General features: G+C 39.6%; 1 protein-coding gene across 2 annotated transcripts in view; it reads right to left on the bottom strand.

Annotated features, from left to right (window-relative positions):
* The window catches only part of aff2 (AF4/FMR2 family, member 2), a 261,030-nt gene that overhangs the window by 59,692 nt on the left and 183,939 nt on the right, over positions 1–17,399 (bottom strand). For both annotated transcript variants that reach the window (XM_053631672.1, XM_053631673.1), the window contains exon 9: positions 16,434–16,471. In XM_053631672.1, the coding sequence (XP_053487647.1) occupies positions 16,434–16,471 (38 nt within the window). The remainder of the gene's footprint in view (positions 1–16,433; positions 16,472–17,399) is intronic.

Raw genomic sequence — 17,399 nt, 5'->3', positions numbered from 1 at the left:
TAATGGTAAATTCAGTCGGATTTTTGCCAGATTCGCCGGCGTATCTGTAAGCCAAACACACGGGTCAAGATGGGGAAAGGATATTGAAACCATTAAGACCGTTTCATTCTGAAAATCATTTGCAAGTCTAATGCGCTGGCTCTTTTGCACAGCCTTCCAGGCTTTATGGAGATCATAATCCAGCTGTGCTTTTTATCCAATGTTTTGTTCTCCGTGTCACTACTTATTAGTAAAGAAAATGCCAGCAGAATTCTTGAAGAGAAAATCGAAGGACAGAGAGGGAATAAAAAAAGAGAAAGAAATATCTAAATCCAAGTCAAATGCATCATAACAAACACAGCGCCCTGCCAGGAATTCTGTGATATGGATCAAAACAAAGAGAAGAGAAACCCAATTAAACAAGCATGTTAACAGTGATATGCTTTGATCTATGGCAGTTCTTCAGTCTTATTAGGACATGTTTCTGTTTGTAGGGGGCCGTTACTTTTGCCAAATGCACTTACACTTGAGCTCTAATTCTTTTGTAGACACGCTCATTTCCATTCGAGATCCAACTTACTTAAGTGTTATGATATCACAGAGCTATTGAATATTCTGATTGGTCAGTAGTTGTTCATCATTTTCAATGACAGCAGCTCTGACAGTAATGCCAGCTGTAATTCAACTTTAGGCGTATATTTGTGACGGTATTAACGTAATGAAGTTTAGGACGGATGCAAATGCAGAAAAATGAGCTTTTAATAAAGAGAGACAGGCAGACAAATCCAAATCATTAGTCAATAGCGTGGTCAAAAACAGGCAATGGATCAGGTGATCAGCAAACAGGCATAAACTAGGCAAGGCGAGATCAAAGAACATGAAACGAACCGAGGAACAGGGTATAAACGCTTGGTATGGTGATAACACTCAATACTTCCCAAAGCCATCGTGTTCAAATAGTCTCTTTATACTGTGGATGTGAGCGCTGTGAATTTGATGCAGTGTGCGTGATTAGAATGAATGTGAGTTGTTTCTGGGAATTGCGGTCCATGGCGGCCATGTCTGTATTCCGCAGTGCAGGATGGGAAATGCATTTCCTGGTTTGCTGTGATATGACAATATTAATGTGCTAATTGTTCTAAAAAGGTTATCACTTCTGTAGTAAAAATTCATTCACAGGGACTTGTACGCATGGAAGAGGCTCCACTTCGTCTAACGCTAATGATAAACATCTTATTATTCAACAAGGAAAAACTGTTTATATGGTAAAGTTTTCTCGAAGGAGATGTTTATTTAACGTCACTTGAAGGAGTCTCCAGAGTCAACGCTTGGCAACAGGAAGTTTTCCGCCATAGGAAGGTCTTCAGGATAGACGACTTTGCACTTTCAAGTTTCTCAGTGACGTGATGATCTGCGTTTTTTTTTTTTTGTTGGTCTAATTAGTGTCCATAAAGGAAAACAAAGGCTACTGAGGGAACGAGTGTACACTGGACATGTTAGAAGGTAAGTGATAACAGGAACTACCTTGTCTCGTTATGGACGTTCTACAGTATGATATTAAATATATCTATCCATCCATGCATTTTCTGTACCGCAGGTCTTACACAAGGGTGCAGGAAGCCTGGAGCCTACCTCAGGGGACTCGGGGCACAAGCTGGGGGACACCCTGGATGGAGTGCCATCCCATCACAGGGCACAATCGCACACACGCATTCACACACCCATTGACACACTACGGATAATTTAGAGATGCCAATCAGCCTACAACGCATGTCTTTGGACTGGCGGAGGAAGCTGGAGTACCCGGAGGAAAGCCCCGAAGCATGGAAGAACATGTAAGCTACGTGCACACAGGGCGGAGACAGGATTTCATCCCCCAACCCCGGTGGTGCGAGACAAACGTGCTAACCACTAAGCCACCGTGCCCCATTAAATATAACTATAAAAGGTAAAAGGTGTGCTGTGTCATTCATAAATAAATAAAAAATCTTAATTGTTGGCAAATCGCTGTTTTGATTGAGGAGTATAAGACTTAAACCGGTCGTAATGGCCGTCCACTTCAAGTCGGGTTGTATCACACAACCCAGGTGTAGATTACTTTCATACAACAACACGGTGTGTCATGTGTTATTCCTTACTTATCATTTCTACAATAGCAACTAATACAAGGGGACTTGTACGGATAAAGCTCCACATAATTTAAGTCTAGTAGTAAAGGAATGAAAAATGATTAATATAATTATTATTGTTGTTGTTATTGTTTAAAAAATATAATTGTTGGTGAAATCCGATTTAAATTTATTGCAAAGTTATTTAACATTTATCGAAGGAGTGTCCAGTCTAGCGAGAACGTTTTCCGCCATGGAAGAGTCTTCAGGCTGAAGGGTTTTCCACTTTTTCCAATTTCTTGCCAACATGACACGCTGCAATAAAAAAAAAAATCTTAATATCTTCAAGAAAGAGAAATAAGAATAAGATGCTATCATGTAAATGACAACAAGTTGTTTCGAGGATGTTCTGTAAGAATTACGTAACCATACAAATGGATAAAAATGCAACGTGCAATGTTCAATAATAATAATTGTTATTGTTGGCAAATTGCTGTAGTATAAGGTCTGGAAGAGCTGGGTATTTTTTTATTTTTTTGGCAACAGCAGACTTTTTTCTTATAACAGCACGACTCAAAGTGTTTTATTCCTTACTTAGCAATACTTCATCTCGAAATCCAGATGGGCCAAAGCAACGAGAAAGAGAGCTACACATCAAAAAAAAAAAAAAAAAAGCATCAAAAGAGGGTTTTGAAGTCTTCTAGGCAGAGATCTTCTGACCTCTCTCAGATCAATGTTCATACACATCTCCTGTATATACAGAATGCACATACTCGAGTATTACATTTGTGGGTTGTGTTACAGTGGTTCAGGCTGTGGTTACAGAGATGGAACAGTCTTTCCATCAGTGTGTGTGTGTGTATCTACCTGTCTGACTGGTTTGAGTTACGGTCATCTCAGTATCAAAGGCTGGAGGGCCAGCTGTGAGGGTGTTTCTGCTGCCAAGTGGTGCTTAGCTCCATCCTGCCAAGTTCACATCACTCTACTGACACGTTCAACGCTTAAATCAAAGCTGACGTTACATTCACGTCAACACGTCCTGTCCTACTGACCCAAGAAAGCCCACAGCCTTTCCCCTCCTAATGCAGTCACGAAAACATCGAATTCTGTCGTTTTTGTGTTCGGAAAAGCCAAACAATATTACTACGAGCACCTCGGCAGGTTTTTTTTTTCCCCCCTAATGTCTCAAAGGCAGAAACATTTACAGTGAGGGAAAAAAGTATTTGATCCCCTGCTGATTTTGTACGTTTGCCCACTGACAAAGAAATGATCATTCTATAATTTTAATGGTAGATTTATTTGAACAGTGAGAGACAGAATAACAACAAAGAAAATCCAGAAAAACGCATGTCAAAAATGTTATAAATTGATTTGCATTTTATTGAGGGAAAAAAGTATTTGACCCCCTCTCAATCAGAAAGATTTCTGGCTCCCAGGTGTCTTTTATACAGGTAACGAGCTGAGATTAGGAGCACACTCTTAAAAGGAGTGCTCCTAATCTCAGCTTGTTACCTGTATAAAAGACACCTGTCCACAGAAGCAATCAATCAATCAGATTACAAACTCGCCACCATGGCCAAGACCAAAGAGCTCTCCAAGGATGTCAGGGACAAGATTGTAGACCTACACAAGTCTGGAATGGGCTACAAGACCATTGCCAAGCAGCTTGGTGAGAAGGTGACAACAGTTGTTGCGATTATTCGCAAATGGATGAAACACAAAAGAACTGTCAATCTCCCTCGGCCTGGGGCTCCATGCAAGATCTCACCTCGTGGAGTTGCAATGATCACGAGAACAGTGAGGAATCAGCCCAGAATTACACGGGAGGATCTTGTCAATGATCTCAAGGCAGCTGGGACCATAGTCACCAAGAAAACAATTGGTAACACACTACGCCGTGAAGGACTGAAATCCTGCAGTGCCCGCAAGGTCCCCCTGCTCAAGAAAGCACATATACATGCCCGTCTGAAGTTTGCCAATGAACATCTGAATGATTCAGAGGACAACTGGGTGAAAGTGTTGTGGTCAGATGAGACCAAAATGGAGCTCTTCGGCATCAACTCAACTCCCTGTGTTTGGAGGAGGAGGAATGCTGCCTATGACCCCAAGAACACCATCCCCGCCGTCAAACATGGAGGTGGAAACATTATGCTTTGGGGGTGTTTTTCTGCTAAGGGGACAGGACAACTTCACCGCATCAAAGGGACGATGGACGGGGCCATGTACCGTCAAATCTTGGTGAGAACCTCCTTCCCTCAGCCAGGGCATTGAAAATGGGTCGTGGATGGGTATTCCAGCATGACAATGACCCAAAACACATGGCCAAGGCAACAAAGGAGTGGCTCAAGAAGAAGCACATTAAGGTCCTGGGGTGGCCTAGCCAGTCTCCAGACCTTAATCCCATACAAAATCTGTGGAGGGAGCTGAAGGTTCGAGTTGCCAAACGTCAGCCTCGAAACCTTAATGACTTGGAGAAGATCTGCAAAGAGGAGTGGGACAAAATCCCTCCTGAGATGTGTGCAAACCTGGTGGCCAACTACAAGAAACGTCTGACCTCTGTGATTGCCAACAAAGGTTTTGCCACCAAGTACTAAGTCATGTTTTGCAGAGGGGTCAAATACATATTTCCCTCATTAAAATGCAAATCAATTTATAACATTTTTGACATGCGTTTTTCTGGATTTTTTGTTGTTGTTATTCTGTCTCTCACTGTTCAAATAAATCTACCATTAAAATTATAGAATGATCATTTCTTTGTCAGTGGGCAAACGTACAAAATCAGCAGGGGATCAAATACTTTTTTCCCTCACTGTAGATGAGCTCAAATCGTTATAAAAATAAACATGCTGAATAAACACAAAAAATGTCATCCAACTATTTTGCAGCTGAATACTAGCGTGAGAATGCTGGAAGGTTCCATATCACTAGTAAAACACAGAGCAGTCATCAATCCGGTTCAAACAGTTATTCAAAATACTCATCATTCAAGCGTAATATCGTTTGAAGCCATTCTGAGGTTTCTAGTACGCAATTGTCACAGACCATCAAACTGAACTATTCCGATACATCCTATCAAAACAAATCATAAATCCGTTAACAGCGTAATTTAATCCTTACTTCTGTTTGCGACTCTCACGTCCATGCATGACGAATATTTCAATAACATGCCATTAGTTTCAAGTGATGTTGCGGTAATAGAAAGACTGAGCATCTGTTGTAGTTGATGAAGAATTCTTGGCATAAACAAACACAGACCGAACGGTTTGTACTTTGATTTTGGAAAGCAAGTCGACCACCTGCTCCTTTGGACTTGGATGGTAATAACATCTGAGAGAAATTAAGGCATAATCAACTCGATATTTGATGTATCGGCTGTATCTTTGTATTTGCTTTGGCCAGATCATCAAAATTGCATCAAATTTCAATCCTGGATGGGATGCTGGGTGGGGGGGTGGGGGCGGGGGGTCGGGAGGGGGGTTAGTGACATTAATCTAATGTGGCAGTGAGATCAAGTATTTATTCCTCTTTACCTCAGTGAAGAAAGTTCAGGTGCAAGCCCCCACACACAAAACAACTGAATATTAGTCAAATATGACCAGTTAGTAATCAGTTATTACACACACACACACACACACACACACACACACATATATATATATATATATATATATATATATATATATATATATATATATATATATATAGACAATTTCTCACAGGATTCTTTGCTCATATTTACCAATATTAGTGGAGGGCACTGTATGTATACAGTTTTAGGCACCCTATATATTTTTTTTTAGTACAAACTTTGTTATACATTATTTATTTGATGACTTCTACATTATCAAGTCAGTATAAAAAACATTTTAGATTCCCTAACATTAGTTTTCTAGAACAAAATTAAATGTTACAGAAAAATGTTTGTATGTCATTAAAGAAAGCAGCATAATTACATGAGACACTTTTATGTTAAAAGCAAACAAACAAACAAACAAACAAAAAAACTTAATGAAGGCTGCTGGGTTTTGCTGCAAAATTAAGAAGCGAGTACGACAGTCAAAGTCTCCAGAAGAACCGTGGCTGGTTCTGCAAGATGCTCAATAAAACCTACAGCTCATTTCCTTATACAACTGTAGAAAGTTTACCTGAGACTACTATTTATGTTTGTTTTGTTTTTTTTGTCACACCAAATATTGACTTTGTTTCATTTACTACTGTTTACTGCGCTTTACGGTATCTTTTTTTAAAATGTAGAAACATTTCATTTCAATATTTTGAGGACATCTTTGCTCTACGGCATTTCTTTGCATGGGTTCCTAAAACTTTTGCACAGTACTATATATTTTATATATTTATATATATAAACACATTTGCATAAAATGAAAAGTTAAAAGAGAGTAAAGTTTGACGCTTGTCACTTTATTACAACGCCACAGCTCTTTTACTTCCGTTTCTGTTTTTTTTTTTTTTTTTTCCATTGGAAACTATCGGTCACCTGATTCCTTTCGCTTACTAGCGTGAACATACAGTTAACACACAGAGCTGGAGTAAGCTCTATTACAAAAACAAATCCAAATGATGTGAGCTGAAGATGGTTATCTATGTATGATTATCTGTGATTATGATCATATATGATTATGAAGAGTCAATGGAGTTTTACACAAAAGCTCCCTGTATCCTCTACAAGATGAAACCAGATCTCAGGCCTTGTGATTAGTTTTTCTACTGTCTACATATGGATCTGGAGCTACATTTGGCAAGATCAGGAGGTGGGGGAGTTGCTGCATGATAGAAAGTGGTAGGAGGGATCAGTTTTCTGTCCTCCGCCAACACCGGGCCAGACTTCACAGACAGCTAGTGACGGATCACATGGCTCAAAAAGAACGGTGCTGAAAGCTTGCACCTCTCAGACTGGCTCTGGTTTCTTCCTCTCTCGCGTGCTTTCTGACCTCATGATGATTTCTTCCTGTTACAATTGTCTTTTCTTCCTCTGTTGTCATGTCTCTGTCAGAGGGATGTTTGTTTCCAGGATATGTGTTGTTTTATGTCATGTTACATCCTGTCTTTTAGCCACTTCTCCCTCTCATATACCTACACATATGCACTGGCAGCTTGCCTACAACAGATGTTGTCTTTAAAACCCCATGAAGGTGCAGGTCAGAGTACACTTCTGAGTATTTACTCTAGTATCAGTGCATGCTGACATTCCATACTCAAGCCATTTACACCCAGTGTTGCACTAGAGTGCACATACAACCCCCCACCCCCCCGAGTGGTTCCGATCGGGTCAAAGATTAAACTGAGAGCAATTGAAGTTTCATCCGAGAAACCTTTGAATTGCCTCAACTTGCTGAAGGGCTCCTTCACATTAAACATGGCCGCTTGCCACGGCATACAATTACCTCCCTTCATTCCAGGTTGATGAAAGATGACTATCTTCCATTGGTTTGAAAAAACAAAACGAAAACATCTCTTTATAAGCTTCCATGTGTTGAATGTCACTGCAGGTCTCTAGCTCTCATAGTTATCGCGTGCTTTAAGCCTAGTTCACACTACACCATTTTAAGCCCAATTTGCAAGTCACCAAAAACCCTTTGATAGGAGGCAACTCGGCGAGCGATCGTCGAAGACTTTAGCTCCAACCATAATCGTGCCCACCAGACCATCTAATCATTGCCTTAAGAAGTTCTTGGTCACCTAAAACAGGTGTGTTGGATTTTGCTTGGAGATGAAACCTGCAGGAAGGCAGATCTCAAGGAAGAGGGTTGGTGACCACTGCTGTAAGGAGATGTTTATTTTACATTTATTTGATAGTGAGTAGGTTTTCAACCATGGTTGATGAAAGATGAAGGGTTGAATTTATCTCATTAAATTCAAGAAGGACAAAAGAGAGGCTGATGAGGAAATGACCATTTATACATGCTATAACAGGAACTAACTTGTTTCATGGGTGTTCTACAACCTTAAACATAACTGAAAATTTATTATAAAAAAGGTATTTGTCATCCATCCATCTTCTATACCGCTTATCCTTCCTTCAGGGTCACGGGGAAACCTGGAGCCTATCCCAGGGAGCATCGGGCACAAGGCGGGGTACACCCTGGACAGGGTGCCAATCCATCGCAGGGGACAATCACATACACATTCACACACCCATTCATACACTACGGACACTTTAGACATGCCAATCAGCCTACCGTGCATGTCTTTGGACCGGGGGAGGAAACCGGAGTACCCGGAGGAAACCCCCGCAGCACGGGGAGAACGTGCAAACTCCGCACACACAGGGCCGCGGTGGGAATCGAACCCCCAACCCAGGAGGTGTGAGGCAAACGTGCTAATCACTAAGCCACCATGCGCCCCAAGTATTTGTCATTTTTATTCTAATAGATTAACAATTGTTGGTGAATTGATATATGAGGAATAACACACATTAGAACATGCTGTCATTAGAATGTCCCCCCAGGATTTCGTGATTTTGCGATGGTAGAAATGAACGCAAAATCAATCAAACTCCGCAATAATCGGAGGAGCTTGCCATTTTTCAAATTTACCGCAGATTTTCATCATGCGCAATCAGCCAAAGCCCTCTTTGATTCATGTGCGTCGAACACGAGTCCACCTAGTACTCATTTACCTACTGTACAAACATCACTATGGAAGACCGTGTGAAACAATTTCATGCAATTGCAATTTCGCCAATTCAATTAGTTTTCCGCAAAAAAACAAAAACAACAACAAAATCGTGTATGGACTGATTAGAAAACAAATCAACTACAGTAAAAATACAGTAAAACAGCATTCTCCAGAGTGTGTTATTCCTTACATACGAAACAATATACACCATGTGCGTTACAGCACCCTGCCATTCTCTCTTGTTGTGGCACAAATGCTTCTGAAATATGGCAGCCATTTCAGTGTCAGCACATTAAAACATATTGTTTGGAACGAGCTGCGATGATGGCGATACACCGTCTGATATGACACACAACAGTGTGGGGTGAGAAGATATGAATAATGATGGAGAACCAAGTCGTCAGCCTGAAAAGCGAGGACGGGGGACCCATTTCTTCACTCCTCTCCCTCACCTGCCTCTCCTTTTTGCTGGTTGGTGAAGCTGGTGATGTATTTGCTGCTTGACTGCTCACAGAGATTGCTATCAGCCAAAACCCGTCTGCGGAGGTAAACTCAATACACATACTTTTTTTTTCCTACCACCAACCATCATAACATTTACTTTTAGATTGGCTGTGTGTGGGTGTAACTTTCAGTCCTACGGAGAAATAAGAAATATGTCTGCTTGCTGTAGCCTTACAGTGATGCTTCATATAAAATCAATTAGAGTGTAATATAGTGTATAATAAGGTGTGCTTAATAGAAAGAGTGAAGTGTTAGTCTAACTGCTGTTTGATTATCATTCCGGATGTGAGGTATACAATGCGCTTGGCTGACTCACCACAGAGAAATGGTTTCTATTGAAATAGTTTTTCTATAAAACATTCACTCAAGCTGGATCAGTACAACTATAAGCTACAACATTAATACCAAGATGTACTTCAGCCATAACCTCTTTAAACTGTCACTTATATATGACCTTCACCTGTCACATTTCCAGAACTTTCTTTCAGCACTGACTTTATTTCATTATTAAGAGGGTCCAGCCTAGGAAAACCCTTCACATGGTGAAATGTTGACGTTTTCTACTGTATATGCAGGGCGTTCCAAAAGTCTCCCTAAATAGGGGAAATTAACACTTTTTAGCAAAATGTCTTCCAAAATTTTTAATACTTAGTTTATATACATATATATACATATATATACATATATATATATATATATATATATATATATATATATATATATAGCGGACCAATCGAGAAGTGGACGTCTGCGAACATCCGCTGACGAAGACACAACCGACGTGGTGCTGGCAAACATAGTCCCCTATGTATGGAGATTTTTGGGACATCCTGTAGTTCTGAAAATGATATAAAATATGTTTCTGAGTCTCAAACATAAGTATGGTTCTAGCATTTTAAAATCTGGTCATCCTGAAAAGAGAAGATAAGAGAGAAGAGAACTGCATTTAACCATTCCACTCCAACTCCAGTGATTGACACCAAAAACACAACGACGTTCTAAAACCAGCTGCAATATACGGCAATTTGATTGAATTTGCATTTAATTTATCATATAATAAATAAAATATATGAATGAAATATAAAAATAAATGTCAAATACAAAAATTATGCTTGTAGACCGGCCTGTCTGTATATTCATAACGTAGCCTACAGCTGTTTTAGCAACCACGCTTGATAAACTGCCTCTTTTCTAGAACGCACAAAAATAAAGTCGTAGATATATATATATATATAGGGAAAAATGAAGGATTGTAAAAACTGCATTTCGTTTTTTGACTTATTACTGCCCTGAATAATCTATTTCGCATAACACATGTTTATATATAGTCCACAAGACACAATAATAACTGAATTTACACAAATGAACCAGTTCAAAAGTTTACACACGGTCGATTCTTAATCCTGTGTCGTAACCTGGATGTGTTTATGTTTTGTGAGAGTTGTTCATGAGTCACTTGTTTGTCCTGAGCGGTTAAACTGCCCACTGTTCTTCAGAAAAATCCTCCAGGTCCTGCACATTCTTTACTTTTCCAGCATCTTCTACATATTTGACTCCTTTCCTTTTAACAGCGACTATATGATGTCGAGATCCATCTTTTCACACTGAGGACGACTGAGGGACTCGTACATGACTATTACAAAAGGTGCAAACGTTCACTGATGCTCAAGAAGGCAACACCATACATTAAGATCCAGGGGGGTGTAAACTTTTGAGCAGGATGATTGGTGTAAATTATTATTTTTTTGTTTAAAGATCTTATGTTTTTTGTCATTTTGTACTGCTTTTCAGAAGCGACATAAGATATTCCCAGAAGACAGAATAATAATTTACACAGATTAGCCTGTTCAAATGTTTACACCCCCTGGTCACATTAATATTTAGATACTCAAAAGTGCCAGGAACTACAGCTTTTAGTGTCCTTCTGTGTTCAAAAGTTTGGTGGTTTGGTACATGCCTTTATCTTTTTAAGTTTGTGGTCCTTTTTTATTTGGTCTCGAATCAAAAATGTAACCACCATTTGTTAACGGTTACTTCGAAATCCATGTTGTTTATTGCAACAGCTGTTCATTGAAATGTTGTTTTTTTTTTTTTTTTTAAATTAAGAAAAGATGTCAATTAAAAACAGATGAACGGATGTAAACACCGAAACGCAAGTTTTTACCTTGGCTTACAGTTGTTTTTCTGATATGAAATTATGTGAGAAATGGACTGCATCACACCATATGTTTAATTCCTTAATTGTGATATCTGTGCAGAATAACATCTGTAATAAAGCGGCTAATGCACAATCTAGGTTTCATATACTGTAGTGTCTATGCTAAAATGTTCATCATAGCACTCTAAAAGGACAAAAAAAAACAAACCTTAAATGACAGTTGAGTATACAAAAATGTACCAAAACAAAGGGAGAAAGAACTAAAGCATTTCCACGTAGCAGACTAAACAACAGAACAATAACGTCTCAACTGTTCAAACCTAAACAACAAGCAGAGCTTCTAAACAACAACCACTACACTTATCAAAGACTTCATAATATTCAACCGGAAGGCCAATGTCACACATCCTCTGAAAAGGATTCCTGAGTCACGAATGAGCTTTTAGACAGGGGGATCAGTGCTAACTTATTTTATTTAGAAACCCTTCCCATACGTTTTTGTGAATTCGATGTTCTTTAAATCATTAATATATAAGCAGTTAGCACGTCAATTAGGAGGTCAATACAATTGCTGAGTGTCAATCACGTCACTTCCCTTTCAGATCCTGCCAAACCACTTAGCAACCATGCAGATGCTAAGGCTCTTATCCAAAAGCTATCAGTCAGTACGTTTACATGGACAACAATATTCCGATATTAACCCAATTAAGACATACTCGAAGTAAACACAAATTGAATTAAGACGTGTGGAGTATTCCTATTTTAGTCGCATTATCGACGTGCGTTACAGACATGTACACACCTTACTCACACTATTAACATCGTGTGGGAGTTTTCACCGCATTTTGTGACAGGACACGTACACACACGGCAGCTCTCGACCGTTTTACGGCAAACAAGAGAGCACGGCTGCGTCCGAAATCGTGTACTTACCTGCTATATAGTAGGAGAAATACATGTATCTCGGCTACTATATAGTAGGTAAGTATGTGGTTTGGGACACAGCCCACGTCTTCAAGCAGTCGTCTATTTGCACGTACAGCATGACAAATAATGAACTGCACTCGAACGTTTGTAAAATTAAAAATAAAAACACCGCAAACTGTATACGGTTCCATAACGAAAACAAACTCTATGTTGATACGTGAAATTCTGGAGGGAACATCGGACGGCGTGGCGTGGGGACGTAATGACGTGTGCTATTAATCTATGTTCTATACCATGTAAAACATGGTAAAACATGAAAGGGATATTCTAAAAGCAGCTCAAGTCAACACCTTAATCAGAATATTGTCTTATTCAGAATAGGGTCAATAATTAGATTACTGCTGTCCATGTAAACGTAGTCAGTGGTAGTGCACATAAGCACATGGTTGTTGTCATGCTATTAAAGATACACTGCACTAACCCGTGGTACCATGTCACATATTACACATGGGCAAAATGTACATGCTATGACCTAAATATCACTTTCCCTGTGGATATGTTTGTGTTCTGCTGTAAAAAAAAAAAAAAAAAAAAAAAAAAAAATCTAAATTGGACCCGACTTGTCAGCGAGAACTGTTCTAGGATCTTCCTGATCTTTCAATACAAGTAAAACTATTGACCATGTGAAGCCTGATTCCACACCACAGGAGTGCTGATTTTAGGGCTGTGTGAAACCCATGCAGTCATGCAGCTAGATTTTCTGCAGCATGGTGCCCTAGGCTGAACTGTGGGCTATGTTTTAATGGGCACATTGCCTCACTGTGGAAGTAGGGAATAGCTAGATGCTTCATACAGGCCCCCATGGACACGACAGAGATCATGTCTAAGTCAAACCGACGTGCTGATCTGACACTCCCGGCTTTATTTGGTCTAAATTTGACTTGGTATACGATTCTGAGTGCCATTTTTTAAGGGCTGTCATTTAGACGTGGAACTAAATTGGACTTTATTGCAGGAGCAGCTGCCTAACAACACACCCATAATGTCCCAAAGTGAGCTGCAGGACAGTTAGTGTGAGGTTTGGACCGAAATTGACACACTTTCAATTATTACTAAAAGTGGAACTATGCTAAAAATGAATTTTACGACACTACACCTCAAGCACATGGTGCAAAATGAATTTCTAAAATATTGTGTGATGGAGAGTATGATCAAATCATTTTGAAATGAACGTATCAAGGTGAAATCAGTCTTAACACCAATGAGATTTGTCGCTGTTTCTCTGGGTCCATTTGCTAAAAAATCGAAACGGGAGGCCTGACTTTGAGTAATGGAATGACATCGATACTGGTATCGGATATCGGCCCAATATCGTGCTTGTTTACATGCGCTTAAACATTATATCAAAGATTTTTACAATCATGCAGAAGTGATACGAGTGTGCAGAGAAAATGTCGCATGTGAGAGCACTTCAGATCAGCGAGCACTGAGCACTGAGCACACACACGCTTCCTTTCGCCAGGGTCTACACTTTGCTTGCGAGTCACGGTGCAATTCGTGGCACCTTGCACTTACTTTTAACTCGACAATGCTTGCTGCACAGTGTCATGTTCTCTATTCAAGATACTATTTAATATCTTAAACATAAAGCTCAGCATGAGGAGTACTGCATGCAGCACCAACCAATATAAACAGAGCTGAATGATCCATGATGTCCCTGTTGCTTAATGCTAAGTGGCTTGCTTAGTTAGGTACCAGTATTGGTATTAGTACTCATATAAAGTAAAAAAGTCAGTAGGGAATACAGTGAAGTACTGTACACTACTATGCAGAGAACAACACACGAGAATGAATATCAAGCAAAGCTATCAAAGACCTCTTAAGCAGTATTCAAGACCTCATTAGTAAATGATCACACAGTCTAAGCCACCACCCGTCTAATTGCCACTTATGCTCCAGCTCCCTCTTACTAACTGCCTTCTCCATGAGACCCTCCACCTCTTTAACTCCCTCCTCCAACCCTGCCTCTACCCCCTGCAGCTCTGTCTCTGCTCCCCACGCTTTGCTTTTGTTAGAGGAATGAAGTCGTGGCCCCAGGATCGCTCACAGCTCCTCCACTCCTAGTCTCCCTGGCTGAGAACAGAGCTGCAGGCCATATTTCTCTCTCCGTCTCCTTAATGAGACCCCGTCTGCACCTTACGCTGCCTCTGAGAAGCCAACAGAGGCATCGTCAGAGATGAAGGAGAGACAGGAGGATGCTGGGAAATAAACGCTGGAGACTTAATAACAGGAGCAATACCAGTCGTAGCGATTCTCCCGTGGATAGTGAGGAAATTTCTTCATAATGTGACATACAGCATCTCGTTATCTTTCATCATTCAGACTAGAATCTATGAAAATGGCACGCTGTATATAATGTATTACATAATCCTTTATATAGTGGCGGTGATGGTGTGTGTGTGTGTGTGGGGGGGGGGGTCCAGTGTTGGGGGTTTGAATAAATTCTAATAGCTATTTGCATCCACTTGAAAATACAATTTGCACCTTATGTACTTGTTAGCCATTCCCATGTGCTAGTTATATTACGTCTCCATTTATCGCATGATGGCCAACAATCAGGGATGCTAAGGGATAATGCTTGCTAGCAAATTTGGCTACTGTTTTGAATACACAATCTAATGGTAAGCCTAATGCTAACTAAGTAAATAATGAAATCGGATATTTCCCTAATAATGCAGTTAACACAGTATAATATTAGTTCGCTTGCTAGCAAACTGGGATGATGGTCCAAACTGCTTAGCTGGTAATAATAACTCTGGACTGTGTTTAAGTAGATTAGATAGTGTTGCTAAATGTGTGTAACAATCCGGCTTTCTTTTTTCTTAAGGGTGTAAACAGCTATACCATCTGACCAGCAGTTTTTGATTTGAATATTTTCCGATTACCTGATGCACTACTTTATTCCAATAATACGTATTATGCAAGAATACGTTATTTGAACCTGAGATGTATTTTTTAGGTGTTTGCTAAAATCCTTATATAAACATTAACCTGCATGTTAATGTCCTGTTCACACCATTTCACGCTTATAATTAAAACTGTTGTTCTATCTGTTTTAATGCACAGTGTTAACTGCCCTGTCTTAAAGGACAACTCCAGTTTTTTTCTGTCTGTTGCTGTGCCTCTGCGTCCGATCACATCTACGGCACCAGCTGCTGCACCCACTGACCAGTCCCTCCAGGATTTCGGGAGATTTTGTGATAGCTGAAATGAACGCAAAATTAAGCAAACGGCGTAATGTTCGGAGGAATTTGTGATTTTTTAAAATTATCGCTGATTTTACGCATATTTGAACCAGGACGCGCCATGTGACGTCATCACAATGCGCATTCAAGCATTTGTGGCTGCAACAAACACAAAAAAAACCAACATTTTCTGTACGGACTGATTGACGAATGGAGGCGGGTGGTCACCCATAGAAAAACAGTCAATATTTGAGAGTAGACCTGATATAGAAATGACTATTTTGGTCATTTTTACAACTAAAATACTTAAATTGCTTTTCTGCTCACCACGGCTGTAACGAGTGGTTATTTGAGTTACGCAGCCTTGCTGTTCGAACCAGTCTGGCCATTCTCCTTGGATCTCTCTCATAAAACCACCAACAGGTCAAATCCCTGAACCCCCCTTCTGCCATTCTGATATTTGATGTGAACATAAAGTGAAATGAAGCTCTTGACATATATCTGCATGCTTTCATGCACCGTCCTGCGGAAATTAATCGAATAATTGCATAAATGCGTAGGTGTACAGGTGTTCCTAATAAAGTGGCCGGTGGGTGTACATCATATTTCTTCGATTACCGTTTTCAGATAATAAGAGCAAACTTTTAAAAAGATGATATCAGTGTAAACGGTGAAGAATTCTGGGTAGAGACTATTATTTTTTTCGATAAAAGATGGAAAAATAACGGTTCTTGTGAAACTGAACTCTCGCGTTTGAGACTCAGGTCTCATCCGATACTTCACAATCCTCCAGCTGTGAAAAAGTCGAAGCAGGACTGTGTCTAATAGTCCATCTGGGTGCATGATGAAACAAATCAGCCTGAAACAGTCACTTACTTTGGAGGTGTGCTCCTGGTTTTGGGTTTCTCTGCAGCCTGTGAATGAGACACAATGTCAATTAGATGAAGAGCAAAGCAGGATTGAGTGCATCATACATACAAATTTAATTAACACAACTGCTTAAGGCTGCTCAAGTATTGTATGATCACTTTAGACAGTAGATCAATGTTAGCTTGAGGCTAACAAATGGATTTTCATCCTAACAGAGGATTCTTGATTATTTTGTATTTTATTTATAAGGCAGTATAAGCAGCAATTCAACACCAGAAAAGTCGAACAGCACTGCGTAAAAGGGCAATACATAAAGAATTTCTGTTGGCTCTGAATTCCATCGTATTTGAGATTCAAGTGCTGAACATCAGCTTCTATGTGGTTTAACTATATTTTATATAAACACGCTTAGATTAAAGCTGACATAATGTACTTTATCCTCGTACCTGTTTATAGCAACTCCAACGTGTAGGAGCAAAGAGCCGAAACAACACAAACTGTTCAACTATTCACAAACTGTACTGTTTTGTTTTTTGTTTTTTTTTTTTACAGAGAAAAAGAAAATAATAAACAGAGATGTCATCTTGATATACCCTGATGACATAAAAATAATAATAATAATAATACAAAAACCCATTCATGTTTTGCATTTGTTAAAAAAAGAAAGAAAAAGAAGCAGTTAGCAAACCCTGAATTATGCATTGCTAATTGTTCTGGGTCTGGCTTTACTCACCCCTTTACAAGAACAAACTTTTATACTGTTATACTTTTAACTGATACAAAGCTGGTGGACAGAGAATGAGAAATCACGTCCAATTTACACAGTCAGGAACCTCAGGTTAATACAATTACAAGGCTCATTTATCCTCCAACTCAGTATTGCTAGCATGGAGCTAAATGTAGTCCCATAATTCTAACACCATGCTAAGCCAAAACTTTTTTTTTTTTAAACAACAGTAAATACAGGAAAGG

The sequence above is a fragment of the Ictalurus furcatus genome, chromosome 8 (assembly GCF_023375685.1).
Source record: "Ictalurus furcatus strain D&B chromosome 8, Billie_1.0, whole genome shotgun sequence".
Classification (NCBI taxonomy): Eukaryota; Metazoa; Chordata; class Actinopteri; order Siluriformes; family Ictaluridae; genus Ictalurus; species Ictalurus furcatus.
The sequence above is the reverse complement of the archived record's forward strand: the minus strand, read 5'-3'. Positions and strand labels throughout refer to the sequence as shown.